The 27011-nt window shown below is 40.2% G+C and overlaps 1 protein-coding gene across 1 annotated transcript; it reads right to left on the reverse strand.

The window, feature by feature from the left end:
* Positions 1-1683: 1683 nt before the first annotated feature.
* Eif4e (eukaryotic translation initiation factor 4E) lies at positions 1684-26571 on the reverse strand. The gene is made up of 7 exons (XM_070022315.1): positions 26019-26571; positions 11501-11607; positions 8789-8884; positions 7180-7243; positions 6559-6672; positions 5024-5163; positions 1684-3536 (listed from the first exon to the last, which is right to left on the reverse strand). Exons 1-7 carry the CDS (start codon positions 26034-26036, stop codon positions 3422-3424), a joined length of 654 nt encoding a protein of 217 aa, XP_069878416.1. The 5' UTR covers positions 26037-26571; the 3' UTR covers positions 1684-3421.
* Between the last annotated feature and the right edge of the window lie 440 nt (positions 26572-27011).

Genomic DNA, 27011 nt, shown 5'->3' on the forward strand with positions numbered 1-27011 from the left:
CTGACCAGGCTGGCTTTGAACCACAATCTTCAGACCCCAGCCTCCTGAACAGCTAGGACTACAGGCACAATCCACCAGCACCCAGCAAGTTTTAATTTAAATCTGATGTATGCCAAGCTGGAAAGCTGTTTTTGTATTACTTAATAATTAAGCCAGTCTACAAAAAAAAGGTACTTGAGATTAGCTTATGTTAAAATTATAAAAGCTCAAACTATCACGATCCCTTATTTCCTTATAGAACCTACAGCCTGCTGTGTGCCAGTGCTCCACCACGCTACCCTTTTTTTGTTATTGGTGGTCCTGGAGCTTGTTGGTCTGGGCCTGGACGTTGTCCCTCAGATATTCAGCTCAAGGCAAGCTCTCTACCATTTGAACCACAGTACTCTGGTAGTTAACTGGAGACTTTCCTACCCGGGCTGGCTTTGAACCACAATCCTCAGATCTCCTCAGCCTCCTGAGGGACTAGGATTACAGGCATGAGCCACCAGTATCTGGCTGCTACTCTCATTTTAAGACAAGGTCTTAATGTAGCTTATACTGGTCTTAAACTTTGAGATTATCTTGCAGTATGCATACTTTGCCTGGATTCTTACAGAATCCAGACTCTTTATCAAACATTTTGCTTTACAAACTGCCATCTATCTTAGAATATACAAGTCATTTCTGAAAATATTCACTTGCACTACGCTTCTGTAAACACCTTTAACTTGGTCTCTGTGTACTCAAAACTCAACTTTCAGCTTCATTACCACAGGAAGGAAAAGAGAAAAATTTACATGCCTGGCTTACAAAGAATAATCTGAGGTAACTCAGATAGGCCTTCCCTGTTTAAGTATGAACCAAATTTCTAGGATTCAAATTATCTATAGCTGAATAAAAGCTATTCTACTTAAAATCTCAGTGTCTTTGCTTCTTCATTTGTAAAGTAGGGATAGTGCTTGCATATTACAGGGTTACTGTACAGGTTAATGTGCACATTAAGGTGTTGTTATTCAACTACTAGTGTGCATAAATACTCCTGTAGAATTGAGAATTGGTAACTATTTTCAATCGAATAAATGAAGCCACATCCTACAGTAAACTTACTCATCCATTCTACATTATGAAATAGATCCATTTGTAAGGTTGTCTTGAACAGAAAGAGTAAGATAGGATAGCTATGAAAATTGCAAGACATTATATGTAAGTCACAATTGCCAAGTGATTTAAAATCATTTATCATACTCTGTCCCAATGGAGAAAAATTAAAACTGATTCTAAACTGTGGTAATGAAATGCTTTTTTCTAACCTCAGAACCCTTTACATTTAATCTATTCTTCCTCAGGCCCTAAATACTGACACTTTCAAACTGGACATCTTAGCATTACCGAAATTGTGAGTATTAATTTCTAAGAGATGTACCAGTCCAGTCACGCTTGCTGCCAACACACCACCACCACCAAATGACTTTTAAGCAAGTTCTTAAAATGCTCATGACTGTACATTATAGACAGACAATGTAACTCAGCTAAACCAATCACTCCTGCTTAAATGGCAGACATCAGATACAGAATGTTGAGATTATAAACAGAAGCTTCAGCATTTCTAAAATACTGAACTGGAGGTGTTAACAGCACTGAAAGCATTCAGCTGGTAATTTACGTTACCATATTAAGTTTTTAAATTCTACAATGAAACCAATGCTATTCATTTCATGTTTATTTTATAAGGATCTTTGTCAAGTTTATCAATTTGAAAACAATAAATTCATCATCAACACTTAAAAGACAAATTTTCCTCATGTCTTAGATTTCCATTCTTCTACCTACAATTAGGCTTACCCTTAATCTACAATAGCCATATTTCATTTCACAACATCTGAACTATATATACAAGTATGTATTATCAACAAAATATTTTCAAGTTGCTTTCAAATGATACCAACAAAGAGTAGATCAAGTTTTCAAGTGTACAGAAAACCATACTACAACAATTGACCAATATAAATATGTGTTAATACTCCTTTATTACATTCTATTTAGATAGCAACACTAATAAAATTCTCAATGCATATGCCCCCACCACCTGTACTTTATTCTCTATGCTAGCATTCTGACCCTTATGTAATGTAAGAACATCTTAATTCAGCAACCAAGTTGGACAACCACGGTTCCTATCAAATGGTGATGCACCAAAATCCCAATTCTCATGAATTTTAACATACTGAAAGTACATTATTTACGTAGGATGGGAGGATGTGCCTTAACTTGATTTAAAAAAAAAGATAGCCACATCAGTTTAATTCCATATATATGATACTACCTATGCAATTTATTAAAATTGTAATAAACATAATAAACTAGTGCTCCAAACTGATGCTGTTCATATGGAAGACACAAGAGAAGACACAAGAGAGACTGCCTTGCAATAACAAGTACAAATTCCTTCTATAGAGATGTAGAAATAAAAGGACAAATCTACTTGTCTAAAAGACAATTGACTGTACACATTTTATTTACAGTTTTGTACACTGTCTTAATAAGAATGGGACCGCTTCTCTACTTGAGCCATTTTTAACCAAAGCAAAATAACCTAAGTAATACAAAGTGTTAAAATACAGCATAAAGGTACAAAAACAGACATACTAATTCTAGTTAGGAATGTAATTATGATGTTACATTTTTTATAATCCACAATTATGTTTAGGAAATCACATAAACATAGATCACTGATTTGAATAAAATGCATAAACTTGAAGCAAAGCTTTGTAGTTACAAAAAACAAAAAAGTTACCAAAGAATGCACAAAATTAATGTTTATTCCACCTTTGTGTCATATTCCTGGATCCTTCACCAATGTTACATGAGGAAAAAAACAAAAGCAAAACAAATGAAAAACTGAAATCAGAATCACTAATGTTATCAAGTAGGGAAACAAATAAATTAAAATCTAGCAGCCATCAGCAAGAGTACAGCAAAGATACTGCTGTAAAAAGAAACAAAGAAAATTGCTAGAAAACTGTATGCATCATATTCTTTCAAACCAGCAAAATATGCTCCTGCATAAAATGGAACAGATTTTTTTTTCCTATTAAGGTATAGAAACTCAAGTTCTTTTCGAATATTGTGGATGGGCAAATGTGTTTGTAATGGTAATTCTACTAGGCTTTTACAGAGTGAGCCAGGAACACATTTATAGATTCTGGGGATGACATGTACTGTAATTCTTTGATTTGTATAGTGGACACTCTAGCAAAAGTTAAAAAAAAAATGAACACAGAAGTACAAGACAAAGGCGAATGAGACTTCTCTTATATCTTAGTAACATTTAGATGGAATCAAATTTAAATGCAGTCCACTCTGCTTTGATGAGGCTTTGGTTCAGCTCCCAATCTCGATTGCTTGACGCAGTCTCCTATGAGAACACTCAGAAGGTGTCTTCTTAAACAACAAACCTATTTTTAGTGGTGGAGCCGCTCTTAGTAGCTGTGTCTGCATGGGACTGATAACCAATCACTATCTTTGGAGGAAGTCCTAACCTTTCCTTGTATACCCTCCTAGAAGACAAAAAAGTAAACATTATTATTCATCAAAAACTTTCAATTTGTCTTTACATAACAATTATTTACATGAGAGTAAAACGTAAATTCATTTCCTTTTAGCAGAATTTTCTCTATTTTGACAAATTTGGTTAAGAGCCATTCACGTGTGTGTGAGTGTGTGTGTGTGTGTGTGTGTGTGTGTATGAGAAAAAGAGAGAGAGAGAGCACGCACACGCACGGGCGAGAGAGACACAAAAGCAGCATCAATACCCTCATAGCATTTATAGCTTAGTCAGGAAAAGATAACCAAGTAGTATGTACATGTCTACTTTCATTTTTTTGATTGTATTGAGTTATTGTAGTGGCCCATGAGTTTGTGTGGGCCATATAGCCAAGACCTTGTGTCAAAAAAATAAATGCATAAGAGTACAGTGTATTTTTCACATAAAATCTAGTAAATGCTGTGTATCACTACAAATTACATTTACCATATCTACCTACCAATGAGATCACATACACAAAAAAGAACAATTAGAGGCAAACTCAGTATTCTCCTAATACACTAACTTTACCACCAAATTTCCAAGAGATGTGATTAAGAACAAAATGTGATGAGTACCGATTAGTATTGCAACTAAGGACTATGAGACTATATAAATTGGAGGAAGAGGATCTAATCTCATCAATATTAAAGAAATCCCCCCTTCAAAAGTCCTGAGACCAGCCGGGCGCTGGTGGCTCACGCCTGTAATCCTAGCTACTCAGGAGGCTGAGATCTGAGGATCGCGGTTCAAAGCCACCCCGGGCAGGAGAGACCGTGAGACTCCTATCTCCAATAAACCACCAGAAAACCAGAAGTGGCACTGTAGCTCAAGTGGTAGAGTGCTCGCTTTGAACTGAAGAGCTGAGGGACAGCGCCCAAGCCCAGAGTTCAAGCCCCACGACCAACAAAAAAAAAAAAGTCATGAGGCCCCAAAGTATAGTTAAGAGAATAAAATATGTCAGAAGGCTGGAAATACACCACTCTTCCAAAAAAAGTACAAAAATATGCACATGACGTGAATCGTAAACAAGACAAAAACTAAGATATATTACTTAAATTTCCATAGAAGTTGTCTATAGTGTTACATGCATAGTGAAAACACACATGTCAACATACAAATCAAAATTCTATACATTTGTGCTTTTCAAAGTAGCATGTTTTCTTAGCACTTTTCCAACTAGGGAAAACTATTTTTGCATTTAGTAAATGTATAAATGCAGTGCCAAAGTAGAATGCTCTAGTGATCATGTACTCCACTGCCAAGAAAAAGATTTTACTGAAATGAAAAAAAAAAAAAAAACCCTAAGAATACAACATTGAACACTAACAGGATTCCAGTATAAAAGCATTCATGAAGAAACAAAGACAATAATTATTTACAAACCCACGTGCTTCTATCTTTTAAAAGACGGTTTCAGTTGTCCTCTTACTGTCAAAGGAACAGGCAGAGTGAACTTACCCTATGTGTGTAACAGCCTCTCTGTTTTCACATTCAGTAGTCCATATTGCTATCTTATCGCCTTTAGCTCTAACGTTAACAACAGCTCCACACACATCATCACTGTAGTCGTCGAAAGATTCTCCAATAAGGCACAGCAGCTTTAAAAGAATTCCAAATTGCATTCAATGCATTATAAACAACTTAGTGTTTGTACACTTTCAAAATTAAGATCAGCTTTCAAATCAATAGCTGACTTTTAAAAATGACTATATTTATGTATATATTTCTGGCCTTGACTTTTTAAAGATGTTCTAATTTTCTTGGCAAATTAGGCAGCTGATATATGGACCCACAAAGAAAAAAATCAAAACAACAACAAAATATTGGAGGTGTGGCTCAAGTAGCAGAGTGCCTGCAGATTTGTTTTAAAAAAAAAAAACCCCAATACTGTCAAAATCTTTTTTAAAAGACACGGAGTCTTAGCCGGGCGTCGGTGGCTCACACCTGTAATCCTAGCTATTCAGGAGGCTGAGATGGGAGGATCACGGTTCAAAGCCAGCCCGGGCAGGAAAGTCTGTGAAACTCTATCTCCAATAAACCACCAGAAAACCGCAAGTGGCGCTATAGCTCAAGTGGTAGAGTACTAGCCTTGAGCTGAAGAGCTGAGGGACAGCGCTCAGGCCCAGAGTTCAAGGAACATGACCCACCAAAAAAGACACTGAGTCTTGATCCTGAACCCTGTTTCTTAGAAGCCTGGAACCTGGAACTTTTGCCTATACATAACTGCTTATCTTTTTTCCTGTTTAACATATCTTAATAAAGCTAAAGTTCAGTAATTTTACTGTTTGCTTCTCTGATGTAAAAAACAAACACACACACACACACACACACACACACACACACACACAAACATAAAAGAGGCACAAAGAACCATGCTATAAGTAAACTGAAAAAACTTAAATCATGCATAGTAACTATGGAAGAGTTGGAAGATAAATCAAAATCACTTTTTACCTAACTTCTGATACTACAGAATGTTTCACGGGGGCTGGGAATGTGGCTTAGTGGTAGAGTGCTTGCCTAGCATGCATGAAGCCCCCGGTTCGATTCTACCACATAAACAGAAAAGGCTGGAAGTGGCACTGTGACTCAAGTGGTAGAGTGCTAGCCTTGAGCACAGAGAGGCTCAGGGACAGAGCCCAGGCCCTCAATTTAAGTCCCAGGACTGACAAAAAAAAAAAAAAAAAAAAGATTCGCATAACAGAACAAAAATATTTGTCAGGCTTCATAGCCTACGACTGAAATCCCAGCACTCAGAAGACGAAGGGAACAGGAGGATCTTGATTACTATAGCCTGCTTTAACATGGTAATGTGGCCCCATGTCAAGAAAGCAAGGGTTGGAGATGCAGCTCTGTAGCTCAGTGGTACAGCACTTGCCTAGCAAATACAGGGATCTGGGCTCAATTCTTAGCACCAAAAAAAAAAGTAACAAATTAAAATGTAATGTAGTGTGCCAATATTCTAAAACTGTTGTATAATGTTAAAACCTTACTGTCTCTAGCCAAAAGCGATCCAGGTCACTTCGTCTCTGCTGTTTGTTCAATGTAATTAGCCATCGTCCTCCCCGTTTATTTTTCTCATCTTCCCACATAGGCTCAATACCATCCTACAGAGAAAGAACAGAACAGTATTAGATAATGCTGCTGTACCTCCCGTTGGGAAGACAGAACTTTGTCATTTGTTGCTATCAAACCTCTAGTTTTCACTTAATTTGGAAATTCTTAAACTTTCTGATTAGACACCACTTAGGAGGCACAGACACCCCTGAATCTAGAAAATATAAGCAAAAATTATTTAAGTGCAGGGCTAATTAATGCCCTACTCCCACCACCTGTAAAGTCCATTTGTAAATACCTCACGATCTCTGTACTTCTGTACTTCATGTAAAGAATAACTGACAACCAAAGCCATTATCAAAATCAATGTCACAATGTCCTCATAGAATAGTCTCCCAATTTCTGATTTGTATCCTAGCCTGTCATACCATAGCCTAGTTAAGGCAATTTAGTTATTATCTTACGCATTATCACACACTAACCTAAGTTGTGACAAGATCTCAAGTATTTTAATGCCTTAGTCTTCAAATAAATACACAAAATCACCAATAGCATACCTTAAAAAGTGAGTAGTCACATCCAGGCATTAAATTACTAGACAACTGGATATGGTTGTATAGACTAAGTAAAAGAAAAGAACAATTAAAAACATAGTATGTAACACAGAGTTTAGGTGCTCACATACACACACTTAGAAAACACACAAAAAGTGGAATTGTTGACTATCAAAGAGTTAATTCTGAAATGGACAAAATAGACCTTAACAATGAATTACATGCTTGTAAAAATTTATAATAAGAAACTATGTTGGAGGGGATGAATACACACACACACACACACACACACACACACACACACACACACACACACACACACACACACACACACACACACACACACACACACACACACACAGTACCAGTCCTAGTTCTTGAACTTGGAGCCTTGAGCTTCTTTGCTCAAGGCTAGTGCTCTACCACTTGAGCCATAGTGCCACTTTCAGCTTTGTTGGTACTTAACTGGAGATAAGCTCTCAGGGGCTAAAGTGAGGTTGCTTTTTAAAAAAATAAAAAATGTATGAGGCTAATGATTAGTTTTATTTGCAAACACATCTGATCAAGTGGGGGGAAAAACCCTACCTGGCCATCAAGATTAAACTGAAATAATAAACATTACCACCTTAGAGGTATCCAAGAGTAAAACAGACCCAACAATTTCCAATCATCAAAAGTTGTTACCTGTTATAATTAGCACAGTAAATACACAGGGAAATTTGAGACATATATATGTATATAAAGACTGGAATATAGTCTAGCACGCACAAGGACTTGTGTTCAGGACCACAGGTAAAGGAACACCTGTTTTTAGAGACTATCTAAACATTTTAACTTGGTGTAGTGACACATGCTGATAATCCTAGCACTTGGCAGACTGACACTAAGGCAGGAGGCTCTCCGATTTAAAGATGACTTACTGAGACTGTCTCAAGAAGAAAAAAATATTTTTTCCTTGGAAGACTTAATTTTAAATTGCATTTTTAAGCCATAAAGCTTATGGGTTCAAATTTTTGCTAACCTAGAAATAAGTCTCAAAAGCAATTTTTCTTCCTAAAGTTTATCACCCAGTATAATGAAATTACTCCCATCACAGATTCTGTGACGTTCATTTGACATTCTTCTGTATTTTGCTAACTTCAGCCTTTGCTGTCTCAAAATCCTTAGCACTGGAAATTCCAGATATTGCATTGGAAAGTGTAAGTTTAACAAGGTTTTGGAATACCCTTATGGGGCAAATGTAGGCAAACCACCAAAGGGAGCAAATTCTATCTCCATGTCAAAAATTCTAGGACCACGAAGGACTTAAGGGAAGGAGATGTTTCAACTAAGATTGAAGCATTCTTTTTTGTTGTTGTTTTTTTTAACCCAATGCTGGACCTGGAGGGCTTGTGTATACTAAGCAAAGCACACTAAGCTTCATCCTCTGCCCAAGACTGAAATTCTCTAAAAGTGTCATGAAGCATAATCACTAATTCAAACATCTTTGAGAATTAAAAAATGTTCTATAAATGGGAGTTCCACTTAAAATGAAAACCTGTAACACACACACACACACACACACACACACACACACACACACACACACATACACACACACACAGTTACTTACGCCCAAAAGTCTTCAACAGTATCAAACTTGGAGATCAGTCGAAGGTTTGCTTGCCAAGTTTTGCTTTTATCATTTTTAAAAAACCACAGCGCCCATCTAAAAATAAAAGGCAATGTAAAAAAAATTTTAAAGGTAGTTGTATTCCCATTTTCATAGCAGTATTATTCACTGGATAATAAAGGTGGGAAGCAACCATGAGTCCATTAAGATGAATGGATGAACAAAATATAGTATCAACACACAAAGAACATTAATCAATTAACAAGGAAGAAAATCCTGACACCTGATACAACAGGGATGAAGCCCAAGGACACGTTGCTAAGTGAAATAAACCAGTTACAAAAAAAGACAAATACTCTGATTCAATTTCTATGAAGCACCTAAGGTAGTTAAAATCAGAAAGACAAAGGGAAGTCTGATTGCCAGAGACTGGACAGAGGGGACAGAGGTTATAAAATTGATGAGTGGATGAGTACTAAAGATAGTTTAGGAAATGGGATTACACAACAATGTAAATGAACCAAATTGTTTTGTACTAGGTTTAAACTCAAGAGTTGGTGCTCTACCACTTGAGCCATACCCCTAGTCCCAGTTTTTTGCCGGGAAACTAGAATTAAGAATCTATTAGATTTTTTTAAAATTTAATTTAATTTTATTTGTGAACATACTGTACAGAGGGGTTACAATTACATGGGCAGGATAATGCGTACAAGAATCTATTAGATTTGTCTGCCTGTGATACCCTGAAACTTCCACATCAGCCTCCTGAGTATTACAAGTGTGAGCCACTCAAGCCAGCTTGTGAATGTATTTTCATATTACTAAGTTTTTTTAATGGCTATCAAGGTAATAATATTTATGTGTATTTTACCATAAACACTTAAGACAATTTGAAATGATAGTTCCTATTACAATGACATCAGTTTATATTTTTTATTAAAAACAAACGTTTTGTCTGGGGATATGCTCTGCAGTTAAACTGTGTGAGGCCTGGGTTTGATTTTCAGCATTGAAATTAAAAGCAAACAAACTGACAAAAGTTATAAGACTGGGTATGACGGCATACACCTTTAATCCCAGTCTGTGCTTGGGAGGCTAAGACAGGATTGCTGAGTTCAAGGAATGGGCTGCATAATAAGACTAAGTTATATCTACTATTTAACAAGATTCTGTTACATCTACTTCTCTAGGAACCTCTAGTATCCAGAAGCTAACTCAAGGGAATTATAGAACTTCAGAGACAACTGCAATGTGCTAGGTTTTATCATAAACACAAGCAAACTCGGTTAGTTAAGAAAACAGAGTAGAAACAACCATAAAGGAAAATGATTAGGCTCTATTTTGAAAGGAATGAACAGCCATCAGTCAGAGAAGAAATTAAGAGTACTAGAAAGGGGGGAAAGTACTAAATGTGATTCTGTAGTTACTGAACATATACCAGGAACAATAAAAGGACTGAGTTAACACATACATTTTGAAATAATGTTATTATTTATCTGTACATACTTCTGCTTAAGTTTCCTTCCTGAATAACACACAATAGCACAGATATACCTTATAATAGTTTTTCTAATATCTTGACAGATTCATGATTCACCTTTAAACGAATTAAACTCAGTATTCTCTGAAATACAATAGTTACCCCTTGGGTATCCATGGGTTCCAAATCCTCAGGTCCTGCATCCTCATATTAGACCAACCACAAAGGGAAAATGTCAAAATAAAAGAAAAGCTCATACTGTACCAAACTGACTTATCTCCTAGACAATACTGTGTAACAAACATTTATTTGGTGTTTTCACTGTATTATGTATTATAAATGATCTAAATATATAATAGAATAGAATGTACAAACTTGCCATTTTACATAAAGGACTTGAGCATCTTCAGAGGTGCTGAACCAATCCTATAAAAATCTGTTGTTAAATTTCCACCCGTTTACAAAACTTTTTCACAATCTGCACTTAAACACTTTTACAGCTTGACAAAATAAAATGCTTTAGGCAACCAAAGTAAATTACTTTTTTCATTGGTATCATTTATAAACCATGATTATTTTTTGAAAAATGGACCAAATAGGGCTACTGCTTAAAATTTGAGCTCTCAGAATAAAAATTGTGATTTTGGAAAGCTTTCACTTGCCATTGCAAGCCTGATAATTTCCTAAAAAGAAATTAAAGACATTTCTGATAAGTTTAGAGCTATTAATGAATTATTAGTGTTGACACATATAGTGACAACATTTAGAAGATTCTCATTACTTGCTGAGTGTATGTTACAAACTCATATACAGATAGAAGACCTACTCTAAGTCCCACCCTCCCCGCCCCTAAAAAAAATAAAAACCCAATATATTTAAATGTAACAAGAGTAGAAGGATTCTAGATTATGTTTTCAGATTCCATGTTGTAACTATAGAAAATCTAGTAAGAAGAGTGGCTACAATCACTTAAAAATTCTCCTTTTTCCAAACCAGGAACCGATGTAAGCCATATTTTCTCCTTGTATTTCAAATAAACCAACTCATCTCCACAAACTAAATACACATGTAACTATAATATAAATGAGTTGCAGTCAGGTGCCAGTGGCTCACACCACCAATCCTACCTGCTCAGGAGGCTGAGATTGAGAAGCATGGTTCAAAAGCCAGCTCAGGCAGCCAAGTCTGTGAGACTCTTATTCTCCAATTAACTAACAAAAATCAAAGCTTACCTGTTCTGTAGAGGATGTTTAATATAGTGTTCTGGGTTAGCAACCTCCTGATTAGATTCTGTTTTCTCCTCTTCTGTAGGTGGGGGGTTAGGAGTAGGAGTGGTTTCCTAGTGGAAAGCAATGAAATGCCTTAAATTTCTTGATATCCCCATGATCGCAATACTCTAAATAAACTTGGTGCCAATATTTTAAAGACAGACTTAGAAAATAATTTCATAAAATGCTACCTAACAACTCTAGTATCCTCCATTCTAGTTATCTCTTCCTTAAAAACAAAAGGTTTCTAAATTTTAAAATGTGGAAGAAAATATAGTTATCTTCTCATTTGAACATTTTAAAATAAGGACTATGAAAGATTATATAACAAAGTTGGAAGAAATCAACCAGCTTTCCTAACATGTCACCAAATTAAAGTACTATATTAAGGGCTTGGAGATGTAGTTCAATGGTGAAGCACCTGCCTTAGCATCCAATCAAAAGACTCTGGGCTCATGCCCCTCAGTAGATGAATGGATCAAGAAAATGTGGTATATATACACAATGGAATTCTATGCCCCCATCAGAAAGAATGACATTTCCCCATTTGTTAGGAAATGGAAAGATTTGGAAAAAATTATATTAAGTGAAGTAAGCCAGGCCCAAAGAAGCATAGGTCCCATGGTTTCCCTTATTTGCAATATCTAGTATAGGTATGAGTCAAGCGGAAAAGGTCAGATAATGTGATGTTAGGAAAATGAACCCTTAAATATGTATTTTAATGTTTTCGTTTCTTTCATGCATGTGTTTCTAACGCATTTATAAGATTATTTCTTTGTTGCTTTGTATGTCCCTCCCCCACAGTGTAACCCCCGCTTTCACTATATTTGATGTCAGTATAACATGTGGAGGAGATGGGGACAAACAAGTCGTTTAAGGATTCAGGTGGACCTGTTGCAACAATGAGAAGTACAAAATGTCATGTCAAAACCAGCTTTACAATGTCGGTGGGGGGGGGGTATAATTGGGTGGGGGGAGGGGGGAAGCTGAGAAGGGAGGTGAAGGGTAAACAAAGGAGGAGGCTGCAATGCTTGGTAAGAAATGTATGCATTATCCTGCCCATGTAATTGTAGCCCCTCTGTACAGTATGTTCTCAAATAAAAAAAAAAAAAAAAAAAGACTCTGGGCTCAATCACCAACACCACAGAAGAACAAATAAAACATATTATTGTTGGGATAGGATTTAAACTTTCAAAAAGTAAAACAACTATATAGAATAACAAGAGGAAAAAAGGCTTTGTAAGGTCCTTCATGTCCTCCTGTTTACCTATGGCAACTTCAAACTTTCAACAGACCATAAGCAAAAAAAGTATACATTGGTTTGAACTTTAAATTCTTAGGCTGTTAATGTTATCACCTAAAAAAATTAAGATTAGTGTTCACCATTTTCCTTCATATTGCCTATTATAAAGGAGCAGAAACTGAAAGAAAAGCTCACAGGTAGTAAGAAAACATTATTATAACAGTGCTTGGTATCAGATTTTTCACTTTTTAACTCTTTTCTACTGGTTTAACTGTGTATAGTACAAACCCGCTGCCTGTGTACTCTACAACTGAGCCAGGGTTTCAGATTTACACCTAATAACTGAATAGTAGCCAGAGACTTGTATTAACATAACAATATATATATATATATACATATATATGTATATATATATATATATATATATATACATATATATACATAATCTCTAAAAGAGCCCAAGCCAGAGGATGCTTTCTTAATTTTCTTAATATGACCTGTAGAGGAACTCTTACTGTTTAGCTCATCAAATCATTCAGAGTAGAAGCTGGTTTTTGTTTTTTTTTTTTTGTCAGTCGTGGGGCTTGAACTCTGGGCCTGGGCGCTGTCCCTCAGCTCTTCAGCTCAAGGCGAGCGCTCTACCACTTGAGCTACAGCGCCACTTCCGGTTTTCTGGTGGTTTATTGGAGATAGGAGTCTCACGGTCTCTCCTGCCCGGGCTGGCTTTGAACCGCGATCCTCAGATCTCAGCCTCCTGAGTAGCTAGGATTACAGGCGTGAGCCACCAGCGCCGGGCGAAGCTGGTTTTTTTTTTACTTTGCTTCAGTTGTAATAACAAACAGCCACCATGCTTAACACAAAAGGAAATTACAGGTTTGATAAATTTAAATGAAAAAGTTTAAATGTCTACAGAATAGTAAAGGGTCAACATTTACAAAAAGCAGTAGTTAATTTTTGAAAAAAAAAAAAAGATCAAATATTTTTACCAGCATATTCTCATTAAGTCTCTGAATTCCTGAAGGCCAGTTTCTACCTCACTAGCATTAACTATGCTGCCCCAGACAGAACGTGCAGGAGCCCCCAGTGGGTAAATGAAACAAAAATACAGTGACAGCTGGACCTTGGGGAACAAGATAGGAGAGAAAAATGAGCTATGGAAAAGTAGGTTCCCAGGTAGTCATTAACTCCCATTTCCTGCATGGGGAGCAGGAAATGTTTATTTCTCCTTATTTTAACCCCGTATACTAAATCATTGCTAAATCTTAAAAAGGAGCAAGACCCCCAAAATCTAGGTAAAAGTCTCTCACAGGTCAAGTCATAATCTGGAATGGTTAGAACATAATTCTGGGTGGCTGAGTGGCAAATACCTAAGCCAAAGCTTCAGAAGTATGCAAAGTATCAGGAAAACTGAACTCAAGACTCAGCTGAGCAAGGGGGAGTAGACGTGAACCCTTGTAAATAAAATCATAGAAAAGCCACATCATGATTTAGGAGTAAGAATAATGTGGCAAAACTGAAATAAATCTACAAACAAGCCTTGACAGAATCAAACCAATTCACCTATAAAATTAACTGTGGCCGGGCTGGGAATGTGGCTTAGTGGTAGAATGCTTGCCTAGCATGCATGAAGTCCTGGGTTTGATTTCTCAGGACCACATAAACAGAAATGACAGAAGTGGCACTGTGGCTCAAGTGGTACAGTGCTAGCCTTGAGCAAAAGAAGCTCAGGGACAGTGTCCAGGCCCCCAGTGTCAAGTCCCAGGCCTGCCTGCCCCCACCCCCCAAAAATTAAGATTACAATAGGAGAGGATGAAGATAGTGAAAGATTTTAGAAAAGAATAATTTTTTTTTAAGATAAAATAAAGAATGTCAAACTGCCAACTACAGTATGTATTCTGATCAGTATTCTCAACGCCTTGGAAAACTGAAGGCTTGGATGAGACAGATTTGAGTTCAACGTAAAAAAAAAAGGCCACTAAAATTGAAGCAAAAAGGGAAAAACAGTGTAGATTTGAACTACTGGCTAAACAACAGAGAATGAAACAGAAGCAACACATGAAAAAATAAATGAAAAACTTATAAATTCCAAACAGTAAAAATATAAACAAAACAACATCTGGATACCTCAGGTGTGATAAAGAAACAGCTTTCATGAAAACTACTAACAGCTAACTTCTCCACAGAAACTATGAAAGCATTAAGAAAACAGAATCAGGGGGAGAGAAGGGACAATGGGGCAACAACAAGGAAGGGAAGGGGTAACAGTGATAGACAGTTATGTACTCATTGCCTTACTCATGTAACTGTAAGCCCTCTGTCCAACATTTAACAATAACATTAAATTTTTTAAAAAAAAAAGAAAACAAAAGTGGTGCTGTGGCTCAAGTGGTAGTCTTGCCTTGAGCTGAGGGACAGCGGCCAGGCCCAGAGTTCAGGCCCCAGGACTGGCAAAAAACAAACAAACAAAAAAAAAAACACAAAAAACAACAACTAAATCACATCTAAGTGCTGGAAAAAACTTTCATCTGAGAATCTGATCTATAGGATAAACAGCATCCAAAAATATATCTCTGGAATGCCCTAATGAAACCCTGTGGTACAATCAACACACACACAGAGAAATGACAGGAAATGTGCTGGGATAATGGGGTGGTGGGCACCAGTGGGGGAGATGCTAACAAAGAGGATGAATAAGGATGCCTATTGTTGGGGTAGTTTATTTGCATGCATGCAAATAGAACAATGAAATCTATTGAAACTGGTTTTAGAAGGAGGTGTGGAATGGGGAAGGATGAGAGGTTCTTAACTTCAAAACAGTCAAGTCAAATATTTTATTACTTAAATGTGGTAAAACAAAAAGATAAATCCACTTTCAGGCTAGGCCAGGCAGGCATAATGGTTCATGCTGTAAAGCCCAGCACTCTGCAAGATCTTAAGCTAAAGGCTATCCAGGGTAATATAGACACTTCCCCCTGCATCCTCTGAAGAACAAACATCTTTCAGGCTGGTTCTATGGGGAACTACAAGCTGTTCTTTGGGGAAAGCCCCATACTTTAAAAATCTATTACATGGGCTGGAAAGGTGGCTCAGTGGTAGAGTGCTTGCCTTGCATGCACGAGGCCCTGGGTTCGATTCCTCAGCACCACATAAGCAAAAACAAAAAGCTGGAAGTGGTGCTGTGGCTCAAGTGGTAGAGTGGTTCAAGTGGTTGAGGGACAGCACTCAGGCCCCACAACCAGACCCTGACCCCCCCCCCAAAATCTATGGCATTACAGAGATTGAGAAATGATGTCCAGTACAAATGTTATGATGTACTAAATTCTTCAACCAAAAAGCGATGAATAATTATGGAACTATGCCAAGTCAGAACAAAGAAATGCATATTATTTTTTAAAGAACCCTAAGAGAACTGCCTTGAGGTTACTAATCAGTAAAGCATAAACTTCAATTTGCTAACTACACTTAAAAACTGCATGTAAAATTAACAGAAGGTTGGACCCCCTATCCAAATTTTAGATGAATCATGATGTTGATTCAACTGAGATACATGATACATATATTATCAACAAAACTCCCCTAAAACTCCTTAACAGGTGTCTTTAAAAACTGGTTTATTGTTTTAATTATGCAAGATAGGAAGCATGTAAAGGAAGTAATATTATCTTATCAATTTATATGGGAACTAAAAACTGATTTCTAAGGACAAAGTTTATTTTAAGGTTACAACCCATTTTTACAAAAGGTTGCCTCCTATAATTCAAAATGCTGCAAATTGTGTTACTTATATTCAGTTTAAAAAGGAAACTGTTGGAGACAAGTTTCCAACCTAGCAAGCATGAGGCTGAATTCAAACATGAATACTATCAAAAAAGAAACAAAGACGGACAGATGGAAGGAAGGAAGGAAGGAAGGAAGGAAGGAAGGAAGGAAGGAAGGAAGGAAGGAAGCAAGCTAGCTATAACTGAAAATCCAGTCAGGCACTAGGGGGCTCATGCATATAATCCTAGTTACTCAACTCAGGTGGCTGCGATATGGAGGATCACAAAGCCAATCTCAGCAGACAAGTCCTCTTGTCTCAATCTCCAAAACTACCAGCAGAAAAATGTGCTTGGGATGTAGCTTAACTATTAGTGGGTCAACAAAGCAAGCAAGGCAAGCAAGCTAAGAGGCTCTAAATTCAAACCCTGGAACCAGTAAACACACATACATACATACAAACCTTTTTCTTTTTTGAGGTTTGAATTCAGGGCTCCATTCTTACAAGGCAGCTGCTTTACCACCTGAGCCCCACCTCCCATCCTTTTTGCTTTACTTTTCCATGTTTTTGCCTTGGACCAGGATACTCTTACCTATGCCTTCAACAGAGCTGAACCCACAGGCATGAGTACCTCCAGATTATTAGCTGACACGGGGTCTTACTTTTTCCTGGGCTAGCCTCAAACCCAGACCTCAACATGCCTCATCTTTGCCTCTAGAGAAAATGGGATTACAGGCATGCATAACCACACCCAGAAAAATAAAACAAAACTTTACTACAAAGATCTACTAGATCCCTATCATTACTCTCTCAGCTTTGTGGATCTCCCAGTAAGAAAACTTCACTAGAAATTGTCTTCAATGTCCATGTTTTTACCAGTATTTCTAGGTTTACAAATCACCTGGACAAAAAAAAAGGCTAATTTAACATATTTTGGTCAACCTAAAAGATGGCATGCCTTTGAAAAGTCACTACGTAACACATTTCAGGTGGGCAGAAAAAGGAGCAGGAGCAAAGCTATAAGGTGGTGCTGTATCTAGAAGATAGGTACCAGGGTCCCCAAGAGGTGTTATGAAACCTAAGACAGAGTGGTAGGTTGGCAAGACCAGGCTACAGTGTATCTTTTTATTCTATGGCCAGTGAAAGCCATTAACTGGCAGGTCAAAGAACTTAGATATGGATGGCAAGTAAGGGAATAATGACAACCAAAGCTGGGCGCTGGTGGCTCATGCCTGTAATCCTAGCTACTCAGGAGGCTGAGATCTGAGGATCACGATTCAAAGCCAGCCCAGGCAGTAAAGTCCATGAGACTCTTATCTCCAATAAACCACTAGAAAACCGGAAATGGCACTGTGGCTCAAGCAGTAGAGGGCTAGTCTTGAGCTGAAGAGTGCAGGGACAGTACCCAAGCCCAGAGTTCAAGCCTCACGACCGGCCAAAAAAAAAAAATTATGACAACCAGTCTAAGTGCAAAGTATTAAATCTCATTCTAGACCTGCTAAGTTTATGAGGTTCAAATAAAATGTTCAGTATTATAATTTCGTGATCCCTGGGGTAGGCAGACTGCCACAGCTAACAGAAGAAGCTAGCTGGGAAGAAAAAAGTCATGCAAGATTGTATCAAACAATCTTCTGCAAAGACTCTACAGTAGGATTTTTACTACATTTTGTGAAAATTAGCATACTTAAGTCAGGTTTTATAGTAATCTAATAGGACAATACGACTATTACAAATCTAAGTGTTTCCCAGAGTATAGAATCATTTCTGATGATGTCTTCTCTACTAAATCTGACCAAATTTTACATCCTTCCTACCAGCTTCCATCTATTTTGCTCCAATTCAAAAATCTTGGTGTGCTTTTCCATGGCTTTGAAACCACTCAAATTTCTCACCAACTCTCAACCTAAATATAAAATATTTTCTAGAAATAAACACTGGCTTTTAGCCTCAGGATATTCATTTGTATACTTCATTACCTTCACACAAGTATTTTTTCATAACATCTCCAGGATTCCCCCCTTCACCCTCAGCCTAGGGTTCATTGAACAGGTAGTAATCCTGGCACTTACACTGACTGGAACAAACTCCATTTGTGCAGGAAAGTTAAAGTATACAAATGGAAAGTAAACATTTAGTTACTCAATAGTAATTATATGACTACAGAAACTAGTCAAATTCACGATTACATTTCACAAGCTTTTTCTTCTTTATTATTTTATAAAAGTTAACAGATTGGTAGTTTTAGGGGTTTTTTTGTTGTTTTGTTTTGGTTGGTCGAAGGGCTTGAACTCTGGGCCTGGATGCTGTCCCTGTGCTCTTCAGCTCAAGGCAAACACTCTACCACTTGAGCCACAATGCCACTTCCAGTTTTCTGGTGGGAGATAAAGAGCCTGACAAATTTGCCCGGGCTGGCTTTGAACAATGATCCTCAGTCGGCTTCCTGAGTAGCTAGGATTCTGTAATCTGAGCCACCAGTGCCTGGTTGGTAGTTATTTTTTACCAGTAGGAGAATGATGAAAGTGAACGAGTTTGGCATATAGTGATCAAAACTGTCAGCCACTTCTAGCAATCGGTCCTAGTACTACCAGATGTTATTTAAGAGCTTGGAAAGGGAGAGAGGATGAGATACACTGAATGAGATACACTGAACCATTTTCAAACTCTAGGGAGGTCTGGTTATCCCTTTCAATTTTATAAGTTAAAAACAGAAGCTGAATCACTTTCATATATAAGTAACATTAGAGAAGTAGTAACCTAAACTGCTGGAGACATGCTCTCTATCTATCCTTTGCTTCTAGCTATCTATCCCTAGTCCTTACTACCAGACCTCCCCAAAACCTCTCTGTGCCGGGCGCTGGTGGCTCCTGCCTGTAATACTAGCTACTCAAGAGGCAGAGATGTCAGGATCACAGTTCAAAGCCATCACAGGCAGCAAAGTCTCCAATTAACCACCAAAAAACTCGAAGTGGTGCCATGGCTTAATGTGAATATTGGAAGGAAAACGCTGGTGATTAGTTTGGAAATAACTACCAACATGAGTACCATATTCAAGGTAGCTGGGACACAGACTGACAGTGTGTGCAGCAATGTATGCAGCAAAGGCAGAAGCCAGCAGACCTTTAGAATTAAGATTAGGATTGAAGAAAGAATAGATTAAAGGCAATTCATTGAAAGTTGTTCAAAAGCAGCTGGATCTTTTAAACCCCTTCCAGTACTCTAAATTACAGAAATTGCTTCCATGAGCTCAAAATAAAAAGAAAATAAGCATCTTGAAAGAAACAGAAAAAGAAAATGCCTTAAATATGTGTGTATGTCCTCAAAGGGACAAATCATGATTTTGCACGCATACATATAAAAAGATTACCAAAAGCTATAGAAGTGAGCATTCAGAACAAAGACAGGAAGGGGGTAGTGGTTAAAAGGGAAGAAGAGAAAGGAAGAAATATACCTAGAAATGAAAAATAAAAGTTAGGAAAATACACAAATTTCCCAAAAAATTAGACTAAGAAATCCAAAATCTATTCTGAATAGCAGTGTCAAAGAAAAGAACCAAAGAGGAAAAGAAAATCTGACAGAACTAATAATGGATCGGAGCTGACTGATTGGTGATAATACTGGTTATGTGACCTCAGTGCTTCATGCTCTCACCTGGCTTTTTCTCTCAAGGCTACCACTCTACCACTTGAGCCACAAGTCCATGTCCTGAGTTGCCACATTTTAAAAGTTCAATCTTTTTGCTCTCTGGTTTGAAGAGGTCATCACAGAGCAACTTTCTTCAGGTGTCTCCTAACAGCAACATCTACCATACTACCACACAAGTTCAAGCCTCCAGATTACTGTCTGTCAGGTACTGAGATGTACTACTGGGAGGTCAGGTCCATGTCTAATCGGGCCTCAGTATCTACCCCTAGGTTTGTCTCCAAAAGAAAAAAAAGGTTAGCAAGGACAACTCCAAGACAACAGGTGACTAGAATAAGGAATACATGAATCTGACTGTTCAGAACAAACAGATTTTAGTTTGTACCTTCTTCTTCTGCCAGATCACCAAAGTCCTTAAGGAATCATTAATACAGAACAACAGGACAACATTAAACACAGTAGAAATATCACTTTTGCCAAGACTGTCAGCACTTTCCTAAGAGAGCTTTGGGGAGGCACTAGAGATAATGGACATTACTTGGTTTGTAGGCTGCAACCCTACTGGCTACCACTTGCTGACATTGACAATGATACAGAGGAATGCCTACATGAAAATATCTGAATGACCATCTGATAGAAATGAAAATGACTGTGGCTCATGCCTATAGTCCTAGCTACTCAGAAGGCTAAGATCTGAAGACGAGGGTTTGAGGCCCATAAAGTAGGAAGGCTATGAGACTCTCATAGCCACTTAACCACCAAAAAGCCAAAGGTAGAGCTGGTTCAAGCTGCCGAGCACTAGCCTTGAGCAAAAAAAGCAAGGGCAGTGCCTAGAGCCTGAGTTCAAATCCTAAGACCAATACCCCCCCCCAGAAATTTCAGACTTACCAAACTACAACAGAAGTTGACTATGCAATGTCCAACTACTACTTCAACTTCCCAAAGAAAAGAATTCTATGCCCTAACTATGAGTATACTACTAAATTCTGTCTCAAAAATCTTCTGACTCAACAGTCCAGATCAAAGCAATGTGATTCAGTCAAATGTACTAGAGCAATGTCGCTGACACTCTTATTTATGACTAGATATCTATTATTCTGCCTTTAAAAAAAAATGTAACACAACAAAACTACCAGCTGGGACTTAGGGGCAATGTTTGCTAGGCATGCACAAGGCCCAGCCCTGTCAGATAAGTTGTAGTTCCCTTGTTTTCCCCAGGAGCTCTAGTAGAAATTCCAGAAGCTGGAGACCATGCTTAGTAGCTTATGCCTGTAAATCCCAGCAACTCAGGAGAGCTCCATAGAGGTAGGATTCTGGTCATATGCTGGCTCTGGGCAAAAGAGAGTTTATCTAAAAAACAAATCAAAGAAAGTCTAGAAGTATGTGGCTCAAGCTGTAGAGTGCTTGTGGTCCTGAGTTCAAAACCCTAGAACCACTCCCCAAAAAAGAAATTCCTTAAGTTAAACCAAACTATGAACCAAAAATTGCACTCAAATTATCACCTCTTAGGAAGAAGTGAAGGACAGTATTGCTGTTTTACACATAACGTGGGGGTCTTTTATTTTTACTTTTTTCAAAACTAAACAGCTAAAAGAAACACAAAATGAAGACTACTATAAAAAAAAAAAAAAAAAGGAACAAGCCAGGGGCTGGGGCCATGCCTGTAATCCTAGCTACTCAGGAGGCTGAGATCTGAGGATCATGGTTTGAAGTCAGTCTAAGCAGGAAAGTCCATGAAATTCTTATCTCTAATAAACCACCCCCAAAAGCCCAAAGTAGAGCTCTGGCTCAAGCACTGGAGCCCAGAGTTTAAGCTCCGGGACAGGCACACATGCAACTCACACACGTGCACTGGCATGACACACAAATTCAACTGGTGTGAAGAGGATAGGTAGGGATACCTAGAGATTATAGGTAGGCTTTGCCTTCTTTGCTAATGGTCAGGAAGTGACAAAATGCAGCTATGTGAACTTCCTGGAAGATATGGGTGCATGCAACAGTGACTGAGCATTTGTTTTATATAGTTTTTCATTATTGACCAATGTCACTTCTGACTCACATCAAAAAGCAAAATCACTTTAAAATATCTTATTCCCATTCTGCTAGAGAATGTTTGTGGTTACAGAAATATAAAAATTAAACTATAATTCACACTTACTCATACTTGTCAAAACTCTGTGATATGGATGGTATAATTCACATTTGCAAAAGATTAAAGTTATTTCCAATAGTAGCAGGAAAGGAAAATTAGAAATTCCATTGCTAAGCCGGGCGCCTGTGGCTCATGTGTGCAATCCTAGCTGTTCAGGAGGCTGAGATCTGAGGATCACGGTTCAAAGCCAACCTCGGAAGCAAAGTCTATGAGACTCTTATCTCCAATTACCTTGAGCTAAAGAGCTCAGGTACAGCATCCAGGCCAAGTTCAAGCCCCATGATCAACCAAAAAAAAAAAAAGAAAGAGAGAAAGACAGAAAGACAAGAAGAAAGAAAGAAAGAAACAAATTCTACTGCTAGAATAATATAATTCACAGGACATTTCACGAGTCCTTTATTAAGTTCAATACTGCTATTATATCAATTGTATCAATACTCCTACTATCATCTTAACTTTATAAACAATTATTTCATAAAACTGTTAATTGCTTATGATGTTCCGTGCAAATTAACCACACTCACTTTACAGAACTGAAAATTTCAGAGTAAACTGTATTTGCGCACTGAAGTTTTCTTAGTAATTATGTATTTTAGTTCAGAGTATAAAGTGAAATTTGGAATATAAACACTAAAACCAAATTTACTTTATGAACTTTATATAATGGGCTTTCATTTTTAAAAATGCCTATACTAATCTGTATAGTCTGCTTAGCAGTGTTGCTTTTTGTTGACAAATACACTGAACTGTATATAACAAATGCATATATTATATTTTCAAGTCATATTTAAATTCTTTGCAATGCAAACTTTCCCAAGTATTAAAAAATACTAGATCTGCTGGCTGTTTAAGAGATTCATTATGAAATTAATGTACAGTTTTAAAACTCAAGGAAGACTTGGATGCTGGTGGCTCAGACCTTGTCTGTAATTCTAGATACTCAGGAGGCTAAGATCTGAGATTGAGGTTCAAAGCCAGACCAGAGAGAGTACATGAGACTATTATGTCCAGTTAACCAGCAAAAAGCTGAAAGGGAAGTGTCACTCAAATGGCAGTTAGCCTTGAACAAAAAAGCAAGAGCTTGAGGACCTTGAGGTGGTAGTACAATACACACACACAAATTAAGAGCAATGTAAAAGCAATTTAAATTACATGACATCAATTGAAAGAAATGAAAATGAAGCTCTTCACTTAGAAAAGAACAAGTTAAAAAAAGTTCAATTCAGAATGAAGCTAAAGAAAGCTACAGAGAATTAAATGTGACTATTCTCTAAATTATGAATTAAAAAACAAAGCTACTAAGAAACAAAAGCCACTTGGAGGTAAGCCTTGGGGAAATTACCTTGCCACAGACACTAATGTATTTAATTTTGACCCAGTGACAATTCAAATGGCATAAGGTAAGCAGTACTGGTTTGTCTTATTAATGTTCAAACTTCTGCCTTATTACCTGCACTGAGATAAAATTCTTCCCTTAATATTCTCTCTCAAACTCAACAACTGAGTACTTTAACCTGTGTTAAAATAACTAAGCTCAAACACTTTAAAAACCAGACAATACTGAGCATGAACTGATTGGTATTCTGTATAATTCTTACAATGGACAAAATATAGAATGACATTTTGTGTAACTTTGTATCCTGCAAGACACTTAGCACACATCCTAAAAATGTCAGGGGCTTGAAGTACAAGTCCTTCATCACTTTATAGTTCTAGTCTGTGTTGCCAAAACAAAACTATATGGCTTTAAAACTCCAAAGGACCTAAACGTTACTGATGCTTCACAGAATACATTATTGGTTAAACTTCTAAGTTTTGTTTTTATTACCATCTGTAACATTTTTTCCTGACACTGGCACGTTGTGGAGAAGCAGATTCAGTCAAATGTGAACTTGAGAACTTGCCAAAGAAATTCAAAACTTAAATTTCAAATCTTTACCTTCGTCAATTTTACTACCAACCTTAATTTTGAAACTAATGTAATTCACAAGAAGATAACTGGTGGAAAATTGGTACCAAGATTAAGCAAACCTTTTTTTTTAAATCCCCTCAGCTCCAGGAAGCAAGGGCATTTTACATTTAAAAACAAAAAAAATTAAGAATAAAAAAGTCACTTGGTAGTCTATGTATGTAAGAGGTTCTAAAACAGTTTCCCCGTCCCCCCCCCCCCCCGCAAAAGCCAAACCAAAACTGTAAACCATTATCAGTATCAGGACTCCCATAAAATGAAACGCTACACAAAATGATCCTAGCATGGAAAATCAGGACCTGCGCCCAGAGTGCTAAAGCTTTTCCGGTTGCTAACGTGCTCCACTGGGCATCTGCGATATTGTCACACAGTCCTGACATTCCGAAAAGAAAAGGGAGCCCCACAAGTTTCATGGAGCCATGGGGGGGGGGGGGGAGGGGTCAAGCCCAAAGTGCCAAAGTATCTTCTGTTCAGGAGTACCTACCAAGTTTCTGGGCTGGCTTCAATTAAGTTTAAAACAGCTCACAAAGAAAACAGAAAAAAGGTAGCATGGTTTAAAATAAAAAAAAAAAAAACAGGGAGAGGCGGGTGTGAAATAAATGGAGAAGCAATCCTGCCAGTTTGTCTTTCCAATCAACCGTGCCCTCGCAGTCGGCCCGCCGAGCCGCGGAAGGAGAGCTGGAGGGACACCCGCTCCCACTCTCCCAGGCGTGCGCACTGCGCGCAGAGGATGAATGAATGGGAGGCAAGCAGGCGCGTGTGAAATGCAGCAGGTCCGGCCGACGACCAGACCCGCAGCCGCGATCGGTAGGCCTCGCTCCTCCCCCTTCCCTCCATGACAGCCCAGTCCCGAGCACCGAGGGGCGAGGACAATGTGATCCCCCCCACCTCCCTCCCCGCCCGCCCGCCCTCCCGCCCCCGAATCACCACCCACCCTCCGCCAACTCGCAGAGAGCTCCGCCACGCGACCCCGGGTGGGGGGGGGGGGTTCCCTCCTTCTCCTCCACTTCAAACCTTTCTGGCCTCCCCGGCCGCCAACCCCGGCAACTCTCCGGCGCGCTGGAGTAACATGCGCTCGCCCCCCCCGGTCGCCTTCCCCTAGGCGAGGTCCAAGCAGCTGCTCCGCGCGCGTCCCGGCTCCACTCCCGCCTAACCCACCCTCCGGCCCCGCGCGCCCACCGGCTCCCCCCCCCCGCCCCCGGCCCACCGGTCTACGGGCGCCTCGCGCGCCGCCCGCTCCCGGTCGCGCCGGAGCCGGGGCGCGGGGAGGGATCGGGAACGGGAGTGCTGCCCCCGGGGCTCCCACCTCCAGCCTCGTTCCAGGCCGGCTCGACGCCCACCCTCCCCGCCAATCCCGGTGCCCGCTCCCCGCCGGGCACGCGCTCTCACACCGCGATCCCCAAAGCCCCGAGCCGCCGCCGCCGCCGCCGCCACCCTGCACCTGGGTCTCCCCCCCCCACCACCCCGCGGCCCCGCCGAGCCGCCCCTCCCCCCCCGCGCCCCGACTCCGCGGCCCCCGGCGGAACGTGTGCGCTCCACGCCGCCGCCGCCGCCGGGCACCCCGAGCTGCCCGCGGAGAGGTCAGACCCGAGAAGAGGGGGAGGGGGCGGCCGAGAAGGTAGCGTGCGCGCCGGGAACGCCGTCCCGCGGGGGTGCCCCGGTCCGAGGGAGGGGGACGGAGCGCGGGGACCCCTGGGGGTGGGGGCCACAGGCCATACTCACCGGTTCCACAGTCGCCATCTTAGATCGATCTGATCGCACAACCGCTCCTGAAGGGGGGGTGAGAGGAAAAAAATGAGATTCAAACCGGATTGGCCGGCTGTGGCCCACGTGACCGACGTGTCCGTTTGGCCCTGGCGGCGCCTGCGCAGGATTGCGGCTGCGTAGGGGGGGGACGAGAGGCTTCTGGGAAGTGAAGTCTCTCCTTTCCCCCCGCCCCCCTTTCAGGCCGAGAAGTTGTTTTTTTTTTTTTTTTCTTTGAGAAAGGGCCGGTCACGTGGTCGTCCGGGGTCTCGGCGGCGGCGCGGGTCTCGGCGCCGCGGGCGCTCGCGTGCTGCGGGGCGTGGAGTTCAGTCCTTGGCTCTTGCGCCCGCCGGGCTGCGGCGGCTCTCACGGCCGGGCATGCCTCGGGTGCCCTTGGTCGCCCCGTCCCGCCATGGTCGCCCGGAAGGTCGGGAACTGCACCCTCAGCACGCGCGGGCAGGCTTCATTGGCTTCGCGGAGGTCTTCGGGCCGGCGGCTGGTGCGTTCACTTCGTGTGCTTCTCGCCTCCCACCATCTCCCCCCCACCCCGCACCCCCGTGTGTTTATGTTTTTCCGGTTAGTGTCGGACGGACGATGGAGGGCGGAGCACGCCCCGCACGCGGCCCTCCGCCCCGGCCCCCGGGCTCCGCTAGCGCGGGCGGCCGCTCGGAGCCATCTCTGCCCCCGGGGCTGGGCGGGGCCGCCCGCTGAACCCCCTGGCCGCCGGCCGCGGGACGGGGAGGGCGCCCGGGGCGGGCAGCTTTCCCTGTTCCAGATTCCGGAGACTCTTAAGACCTCAAGGGTGGATCTCGCTGGAAGAAGTCACACTTTAGTTTGGAAGTTCCCGTCCAATCGGATCCAGGTGCCAGCCCGGGAAGCCACGCCGGGGCCCCGCTGACTGCGGCCCGGGCTGACGGTCAGCGGGCGTGAGGCCGGGTCGACTGTGACTCCGCGTTGACTCACGCTCCTCGG

The sequence above is a fragment of the Dipodomys merriami genome, unplaced genomic scaffold (genome assembly GCF_024711535.1).
Source record: "Dipodomys merriami isolate MVZ:Mamm:240054 unplaced genomic scaffold, mDipMer1.0.p SCAF_15, whole genome shotgun sequence".
Lineage (NCBI taxonomy): Eukaryota > Metazoa > Chordata > Mammalia > Rodentia > Heteromyidae > Dipodomys > Dipodomys merriami.